Source organism: Toxorhynchites rutilus, chromosome 1 (assembly GCF_029784135.1).
Source record: "Toxorhynchites rutilus septentrionalis strain SRP chromosome 1, ASM2978413v1, whole genome shotgun sequence".
Classification (NCBI taxonomy): Eukaryota; Metazoa; Arthropoda; class Insecta; order Diptera; family Culicidae; genus Toxorhynchites; species Toxorhynchites rutilus.
The window spans coordinates 173,016,205-173,025,718 of NC_073744.1; the positions used below are offsets into that span (position 1 = coordinate 173,016,205).

A 9,514-nucleotide genomic window follows, 5' to 3' on the forward strand; every position below is an offset into this window, starting at 1 on the left:
TCGTGATTTCGTTGAGCACACGGCAGAGGACCCTCGTCGTCCCTGTCTGTAATCAGTTCCTCCCGTTTTCGGTTGTTTTCCTCTCTTGTCTTTTCCACACTTTGAGTGAGCATTTATTTAGGGTCACAAACAAAACGGGAAAAAAGAGAAATTGAAATACGGGAAAATCGTGACCGGTGCAGCGTGCGTGTGTGCGTGCGTATGTGCGCGCCGGCTGAATGGGTGGAAAAATGAGGGAACACATGATTTATGGGACCGCATCCAGGCCGTGGGGTGCTTCCAATCGGAAGGGGAGGTTATTTCGGATGGAAATCGATGCACGTGATTAATTTTTGGACATTTCTTACAAACGTTTATTCTGCGTCGAAGACGCTCGATTGGCTTTCAGTAGTTAAATTCCAGTTGTTTTGTACTATATAAAACTGTACCTGTTTCTCCCCCCTCGCCCACACAGACTGTTTTGCGCACTAAAACTAGGATTGAGTTTAAGTTAAAATAAAATTAATCTCCTAAAAAACTAGCTCTCTCTCTCTCTCTATTCACAATTGGATTGTTGATTGGTAAGCATAACCAAAAGTATCTTTGTGTGTGTTTGTATATATAAAATAGGTTTGTTGAGTCTATCACAACTCTAATTTGCCAATGTTTCGTAACATAAAACGGTTTGGAAAAAAGAGCCCTCAACTATTTACAGGGGATGCTTCCCGGGTGATTCAGCTTCCTATATCTTGAATGTATAGAGGAAGGAATCCGTTCGAGCGGGGGTTTTCCGCGACATATTTACAATTGCTAAACATTAACATTAATATCACCAGGGCTGAATTAAGCTACTATAGATACAGAGAAACGCGCGCGCACTACTTCCCCAGCCGGCAGGATGTAGCCGATATCGCCACCCGCGACCCGCGATACAGCAGCAGGTACTCTCAATAGGGTCGCCAGACCGTTTTGGCGGACTGCTTGAGAATGAGCCCGGGCGATCGGAGCAGTTTGGTGCTTTCGGGGGAACCGAGCGGCTCGCAGGGGACGGCACTCTCGTGCAGCTGGGTCCGCTTGGCGGACGGGGCCTTCAGGTCGTAGCGTGGTTTGCCGGGTGAGCCGGGTGCCGACGTCGAGTCGGGCGTTTCCGACTTGAGCGGTTCCATGCTGGTGTCGGCGGAGGAGGCTGGCAGGGGGCGCAGGATGGGGATGAAGGCCGATTTCACGACGTCGATCTGTTCCTCGTCCGACTCCTCGGCGGAGGAGTTCTCGTCGCCGTTGGCGGAGTGCGAGGAGTTTAGCATTTTGGTTTGGGACTGGTTGAGGATGGAGGATTGCGGGGAGGAGGTAGAGTTGCGTGAGGAGGCGGGCGAGAGCCGCGAGGAGGAGATGAAATCGTTCGAGGAGATGCTGATCGTGGCGGTGAGCGGGTGGGTACCGTTACGGAGTCCGTTGGCACGCAGCGGCGAGATGTCGTAAGGCAGGAATGGAGATTTCAGGTGCAGATCGGTGTGTGCGCCGAAGGGGAACTGCGAGAGATAGGTGGCTCCGTTGGGTAGGACCGGAACGGCCGGTGGGGTGAGTCCGCTTGCGGCCGTCGGTGCACCCGCCAGGGGCATAAAATCGGCCGGGGGTGTTGGTAGCATTGGTCCGGTCGTACCGTTAGTCGATGGCAACGGTGGTGATCCTGGAAGAAGAGCAAAAAGAAAGAAAAACATTAGCCATCTCGTAATCTTCTGCCATTCTGAATTGGTGAGCAATTTTTAACGTTGCCAAGAGGGATTAAGTGTGCATTGCACAGAGTGTATCGTCGCGCGTCCATTCCACTCGCGCCAAACCAACACAAGCTGAGCGGATTATGCCGGAAGTAACCGGGGCGCCCCGGAACAAAAAAAAACCCTGGAGAGGACACTGCTGCACACAGAAGCTCGAGAGGAAGAGCTATGTGCGCTCACAGAGCGTAACAGAAAAAAAATCAATCCCCCAGGAAATTGATTTTTATATGCAATTTTAATTCCCCCCAGCATTGGCATCGTAACTGCTTTCGGCTCTCTTTCGGTGCCATTGGACCGTGGCCGTGTTATCGATGCATACAATTTTTGGTTCGCGCGGTGGCGCCCCACGCGGTAAGCCTTCGGATTTTGGAAGATCCCCAGCGGAGCAACGCAAAAAAAAACCCGTACATTCTCCGCAAAATTCCATACAATCCAAAAACCGACAATTTTCCATTTTCAATGTAATTTAAAATTGATTGGGTTTTTTTCTCGCGCACCGATGTTTGGGGGGTGAGCTGTCGAACTGACCAGGAATCAATCCCCACCGGGTTTCGATGAAAAATAGGAACGGTGCGAACAGAAAAGCCCCCCCCCCATTTATCCTATTAAACAACTAAGCTTTGCACTAACAGTTAAAATGCATTTGGGGAGACAGCGGCAAACAAAAAAAAATCAGACGAGGGTTGTGTCCAAGACACGACCGCACTGTTAACGGAGGACACCGAGCTTATTGCGCTCAATTCACCTTCAATTCAATTATTAATTGCCGAAGACGAATGAATTGGAGGATTTAAGTCTCCGTAAACAAAGAAGAAGATGAAACGCATTCTTTTAGACACGATTCATCGGTCATCCGGTCAGTGACCAGAGGGCAGCGGCAACGAGGCGCGAAAAAGGCTTCTCAAGACAAAGAGTTTAGTTTTAGTTTTCCAAATTAGCATCCCAATCATTTGCATACTCTCAATCATAACAAATCCTTAATAAGTTCAACAAACGCATAAATCGTTGCATAGAATAATGGCACTGTCGATGTTGGTTGCTCGCTGTGTAGAGCGTCTTTGAGCAAAAAATGTCACATTCACGAAATCTATACCTCCGTTCGATGCAACGTGATATGTTGCATCGTTTTCGCTACATTACTTGCTCTTTTTACAGCACAACTGAGAGAGAGCAAATTGCTTATGCCATTCGACCACGATTCAAAACGTGGTATTTCCATTCAGATTTCAGAATTCAAAGAATTTATAGTTTTATTACCCCCTCTCTTCTCTCGTTGACTGCAGAACGAACGCTGCGTTTGATTCCGGATCTTCTCTACAACAAATTGCTTATGGCGTGAATCGCCAATAGTTGTCTGCCCTTTTCGTCTGTTTTTGATTCCGTCCACACTGAATTGCGATTGAATTGCGCTCTCCCAACTCTCGCACCAGACTTTATCCTTCTCACTCAGATATCAGACACACACAGTGAATGTTTGTTTTTATTTGGCGAATGTGACATGAAAACCGATGCGCTCGCTACCACCGAACAAAAATGCACTGCTGTTTTGCAATATCTTCCATTCTTTCCATGCTTGGATCGAGCTGTGTGTGTGTGTGTGAAACGAATTTTGTCTGCTCGCTAGCTGAATTGAGACTGTGATTTCAAATCGCGGATGGTTTATCTATATCAAATGTGTTGAAAAACGAGTAGTCCATTTAGTTTTTTTTGTATTATAGAGTCTTTAAACTTTACAATTCATTCGTCTCCGGCCTTGAGAAAGACACCTTTTTTTTTGCAAAAGTTCAAGCCAGCTCGCTTGAAATTGTGTAATTTCGCGTTATTTCGAGCAAAGCGCGTTAAAAGTAGTGCAATTTTGAAAGAATCGCGTAGAAAAAATCGGGTAATTTCGAGGTAATAGCGTAAGAAAAATCGCATTATTTCAAAAAATTACGTAAAAAAATCACGTAAAAAATCATGTAATTTTGAGTAAATTGCTCTAAAAAATAGCTTGATTTGGAGAAAATTGCATGAAAACATCGCGTAATTTCGAGTAAATCGCCTAAAAAATAGCGTTATAATTTCAAGCAAATCGTACAAAAACATAGCGAAAAATAAAATTAGGTAGAATTTTTTTTCTTTTGTAAGCGTCTTATTTTGAATAAATCGCTTAAAAATAGCGTCATTTAAAGAAAACCGCACAAAAACAAGTGAACCTCAAAAAAAAATTGTGCAATTCAACGAAAATCTCACAAAATAATCGTGTAATTTCGAGTAAACCGCTTAAAAAACAGCATCACTTCAAGAAAATCGCACAAAACATCGTGTGAAATAAAATGAGGTAAATGGATTCGCATAAACACATCGATTGAAATAAAATCAGGTAAACAGTTTTTTTTTCTATTGCAAGCGCGTAATTTCGAGTAAACTGCGTAAAAAGAATTGCGTTATTTCAAGGAAACCACGTGAATGAAAATAGCGGAAAAAAATTGCGTAATTTCGAGTCAATCGCTTAAAAACTAGCGTAGTTTCAAACAATTTCAAACAAATACCATAAAATAAAATCACGCGTAACGGAAAAAATCGCGTGATTTCGAGTAAATCACTTGAAAAGTAGCGCAATTTCAAACAATTTCAAACAAATCGCATAAAATAAAATCATGCGTAATTTCGAATAAATTGCGTAAACAAAAATCACGTAAAAATAGCGTAATTTTGAGTAAATCGCGTTAATTTTGTTAATTTTGAATTAGTTCGTAGCAAAAATAGTTATTAACGTTTACTTTATTTCAAAAAAAAAAAGTGGCCTGTTTTCCGATTTGGCAATTCTTACTAAAAGACGTAATCCTACGTCAAAAAAATCCGTTGGATAACCGACGGTGGTCACGCGGGCGCAACTAAGAGTCGCGCAATTGTAAATTGCGCGGTTGGGCAGTGTGGCAGCATTCGGCCGGTAATCCGGTAATCGATAGCGTGAGTGTTTGTGAACGGCGCGACGTTATGAACACAACATAGAATCTTCAAGTGATAATTACCTTTGCCACCGGCCGCGGCCGGAGTCTGCTGGCCACCAGACTGCTGTTGCTGCTGGGCCTGCATCTGCTGCTGCTGCCGGAAGTAGTCGGACCAGGCGTAGTTCATGTAGGCCGCGTCCAGCCAGCCCGGGTTCAGCATGAAGGGATTGAACGCACCCGGGTGTCCGTAGGCGAAGTCTGCAAATTTTTGGGAGGGAGAAAAAAAGGAGCATGTTTAGTGTCAAGCTGGCAAGGAATGGTTCCCCCCGTAATCGGGGGATGAAGCATGAAAGTGCGTTAAGATATCAAAGCGAAACGCGAAAGCTCTTTGATGGTGGCGAAGGCGAAACGAGAGCATGACTTCGAAGAGGGTGAGGGGAGACGAAGAAGTCGAGAAGTAAGCTGAGATGTGTGAAATTCGTATGTTTACAAAGGCAAGAGTCTGTGCTATGTTTCTTTTTTCGCCTCCGTTCGCTTCCGAGGGAACGCGGGGGAGGAGTTTTATGTTTAAATTATCAAAGAAGATGAACTTCCGGAAGGCTTTTGTTTCGCCGTGCGTAGAAACAAGAGAGGGGCGGCACTGAAGGAACGACCCAATTTCAGTCGATTAATTTTTAATGGTGCTATTTATGCTCGGCAGCATATGGTTTGATTGTAACGTAAATAATCGCGGGAATGGTTTTCGACGCTGGCGCCTTCAACCCGCGTAAGCATAGAATATTTATGGCCCGAACTGGCGCTAGAGTAAGCGATAGACTAAACAATGAAACACTTACTTTGCTTGGATCGGGGCTCCCGAGGTCCATCCACGGTCACCTTGATCGCTTTGGTGTAGGTGGCGACCTGGCTGGGGTACGAGCTGATGGTGATGGTGATCGAGAAGGACTTTCCCCGTCCCGATCGGCCCACAAAGCGAAGATCGTTGAACTTGGCGACCTGGTTCTTCATCACAGCCGTCGCGTTACGCAGCTCGCCGTGATAGTTCTCGTCGTTGCCGGCCTTGATGGTGACCAGCGTTCCATCCTGGATATCGTCCAGGGCGACCACCTTGAAGGCACACGGCAAACTCTTGTTCGAGCGCCAGTGGTTCGGTAGCGCGGAACAGAGAACCGCCGGGGAGCCGGTTTGGACCAGCTCGCCGTGGTATTCCTGCAGCATGGTGTGCAGATTGGCGTACATATCAGTCATGTTCTTCGGAGGTGTTTGGCACTCGCTGCTAGCCGGTAGATGCATCTGCGTTTGCACCACTAAGCACGGTTCAAATTGCAACGCGTTGCAACCGAGAGTAATCCTTAAGTATGGTTATCGCTTCACTGTGTTCATTCACTATTACAACACTTGTGGGGTCCCCTTGGGGTTATTCAAAGCCCTCGACAGCAAGTAGCTGCTCACTGCTTCTATTTGCACACTTTCGTACAAAACACTTTTGAGTGCCCTTCAGGCATGCGTACGCGTGTAGCTCAACGATCAGACGGAGGCGCGTGTCCTTTCCTCGCGAGAAGCACAACTCAACTGAATATCCTTTCACTTTCCGATTGCGTCTTCACCCTCCACTTGGCAGTATCCTTGCTTCCCTCTTTCGTCACTTATTCGCATTCGGCTTACGTCAGAACCAAACAAACAAACTAAAACTAAGCTTCCGATTATCTCTGATTGATCTTTTCTTTTTTTTTTTTTGGGTGTTATGTTTCCAAACTTTTTTCTCAAGCTCGAAACTTGCTCTTGGTTTTTTCTCAAATCCCTCTTCAGGACATGTAATTCACACCACGTCTCAGATGGAACTGTTTTTAAAAATCACTCACCGATTCCTCCCAAACTCGTCGGGCCGTCGTTCAATGGTCGAAAGGCGCGCGCGAGCTGTGGGTGTGTTTGTGCGCGCTTCCATAAACACATACACAATACACAGCCAGCTGCCATTCACAGACTTTTTCTATTTGGGTTACCAATTATCTTTTTTTTCCTCCCCTCAACAAACTCGCCGACTCGCTTTCTCACTCACTCTCCCTCTCTCACACTGGCAGGCTTTGGACACAGAAAAATTGGCTGCTTACTGGCGGCGGTTCGAACACAAATCGCGCGCTGCGCTCTCTCCTTGAGCACACACACGCACATACCTCACTCAGCTCTCAGTTTTTATTTCCCACAGTCGTCATTCACCGCCAGCAAAAAAAAAGCTTACTTTTTATTCACACCACACACACACATCCACACCCCGGTCCTGTTGGCCCATTTTTCTCTTTCTTTCTCTCGCACTGAGGTGTACCCCCACCACACCACACTTGCATTCGGATCCTTTTTATTTTGCCTTGTTTGCTTTGTGCACGAGCTTCTGATCCCTGACTGAGTGACCGAAGAAGACGAGACGAGAACCGCAGAGAGCAGTGTGTGTCACTGTGTGCGCGGGGGACATTGTCCCCGCACTCGGGCAAGCGGACAGTTCGGTTTGGTGTGTTGGTTGTGGGTGGAGAGTCGCGTGCGACTCAAGGAGACGGCGGCGGCGGCAGCGACGAAACGGGGGGTGTGATACACGGAAGCTTTTCGTTCTTTTGATCTCCGGCTGTTTGTTGTTGTTGTTGCTGTTGTAGATTCAAGCGAACGGAGGAGGAGGATGGGAAGAGCTAACGAGCGCGCAAAAGAAAACAAACAAGAAGGATGATTGTTTGGAGTGCTGCTCAATGCAGCGCGCGTCCTTGACAGACAGAGACGGAGATGGGAGCAGAGTGTGGATTATTCCCAACCCATATCTCGTTCTTCCCGGTTAGCCAGGTCTCCCGAGGTCTCGGGTGTTAATAGCTTCCACGTCCATGGACTAGGATTGGGCGATCTTGGATCGATTTTCAGAAGATCGATCTTTTCCATTTCGATTTCCGATTTTTTGAATCGATTCATTGTACCCGAAAAAATCGCAAAGATCGATCTTTTGCTTTCGATTTTTTTCGATCCTAGATTTTTTAGTACATCGATTTTAATCCCATCTGACAAATTTTATAATCATTTGAATAACTTTCGAGGATGTCAAATTAGTAATAGTGAATAGGATTGGTCTTTCGATCTTTTTCTCTCCGATTTCCGATTTTTCGGTCGATGCTTCCTACTGAAAGAAAAAAAATCGTGAAAATCTATCTTTTCTTCCGAACTTTCTGATCGTAGAAAACAAAATATTGTAAATTTGTTTTTCAGAGAACATTGATTCTTACCAAAAACCGCTTGACAAATTCATAAACATTGGATCCCTTTCAATGTCATTGAATTAGTGGTCGTAAATTTAGGAGAAGCAGTTTTGTAAGTTTGGTCATTACCAAACAAGTGGTCACAAGTTATATTTACACCATCATATTCACTAGGCTGACAGTAAAAATTGTGACGAAATGGGATGTTGACATCAGATCCGACTGAAGCGTTCTTTACTAGAACTGGGACTGTTGCCAATATTTCGACTAAATGCCAAGCGTATTAAACGATTTGATTCAACGGGATTATCGTCAGCGGAGTTCTAGATGAATATCGGTTGTTGAATTTCTAATAATAATTTTCAATTAATTTATTCAATTAAATAATTCCATGACGGTTCAAGATGAATGCCCTGCAAAATCCTTTTTTCAGCACTTTCCTGTTTTTTGTGACCTTCATTCTGAGAATCAAACTGAAATGCCTTTGATGTTTGAATAGAAATATAAAATGGTTATTTCATGTTTAAAGAAAAGACAATACTTATATAGAACAAGTAAATCAATTGGAAAAAGGCATTCGATTTTTCAAAGATCGATTCAGTAAAGATCGATTCTTTGGTACCGATTTAATCATTGGATCGATCCCTGCGCCGTTGAGAAAATCGATCCATCAAGATCGATCTTTTTCTAAAGATCGCCCAATCCTACCATGGACCCATTATGGGTATATAGGCACACAGCAACATCTCAATTAGTTTGGTTGGGTCGGGCGAACGAACGTCTTCGACACGCAGAGGGCAGCTGCGATGGTGTGCCACTCGGTGAGAATCACTGCCCTTGGGCGCTCGGTGGCACGAGCTGAGCCCGACGTGTGGCCAACCTTGCCCACTGTTAATGGCTTGTCCTCAAGGATAAACGGGAGAATAAAGTAGCATTTTAATTTTAAGTGGAATGCAGGTTTCGGCGTGAGGGTTCGTTTGCCAGATTTAAAATTCTTCTCACTTGGCTTTGCAAGTCGACATGTTGAATTCGAAAAAGCTCGTATAAACTGTTTAAAAAATGGTCGTACAGTGCAATTTTTCCCGCAAACACGATCAATAATGATTATATCATAGAAAAAAAAAAAATAGATTACTAACAAGAACCACTTCATTCCACATTATAATAATCAGTGTCCTAGAATATCAACAAATATTCACAAGAAACGAATACGATTCACTTTTGTTTAGGTTAAAACTCGTCAAATTGAAAATGTCATCAAGAAAATTGCCAAGAAGTTTGGAATCTTATGCCGATTGAAAAACGATTTAACTATGTGCAGTAAAATACAGCTATACAAATCAATCATCTCGCCTCATTTAGACTTTTGTTCTTCCATATTATTTTTAGCCAATGATACACAAACATCGAGATTACAGCGTTTGCAGAATAAAATAATGCGGTTGATTCTAAAATGTAACAGATTCACTTCCTCATCTTTTATGTTGGACGCTCTGCAATGGTTATCCGTGAAGCAAAGAATTGTTTATTTAACAATGGTGTTCATTTCTAAAGTAATTAACGGTTTGCTGCCTCGATATTTGTGTGACCGAGTTGA

At 44.3% G+C, this 9,514-nt stretch overlaps 1 protein-coding gene across 1 annotated transcript; it reads right to left on the bottom strand.

Moving 5' to 3' along the window:
* Positions 1 to 352: 352 nt before the first annotated feature.
* LOC129773675 (segmentation protein Runt) lies at positions 353 to 6,514 on the bottom strand. Its single transcript, XM_055777322.1, has 3 exons — positions 5,524 to 6,514; positions 4,769 to 4,945; positions 353 to 1,666 (listed from the first exon to the last, which is right to left on the bottom strand). Exons 1-3 carry the CDS (start codon positions 5,978 to 5,980, stop codon positions 927 to 929), a joined length of 1,374 nt encoding a protein of 457 aa, XP_055633297.1. The 5' UTR covers positions 5,981 to 6,514; the 3' UTR covers positions 353 to 926.
* Positions 6,515 to 9,514: the final 3,000 nt, after the last annotated feature.

What these genes read in the sequence shown, in the direction of transcription:
- LOC129773675 (XM_055777322.1), bottom strand. Translation starts at nt 5,980, where the DNA reads ATGCATCTACCGGCTAGCAGCGAGTGCCAAACACCTCCGAAGAACATG. An exon ending in GGAGCCCCGATCCAAGCAAA is followed by an intron (nt 4,946 to 5,523) that starts GTAAGTGTTTCA and finishes AAAAATTTGCAG; the next exon opens with ACTTCGCCTACGGACACCCG. An exon ending in GGCCGCGGCCGGTGGCAAAG is followed by an intron (nt 1,667 to 4,768) that starts GTAATTATCACT and finishes CTCTTCTTCCAG; the next exon opens with GATCACCACCGTTGCCATCG.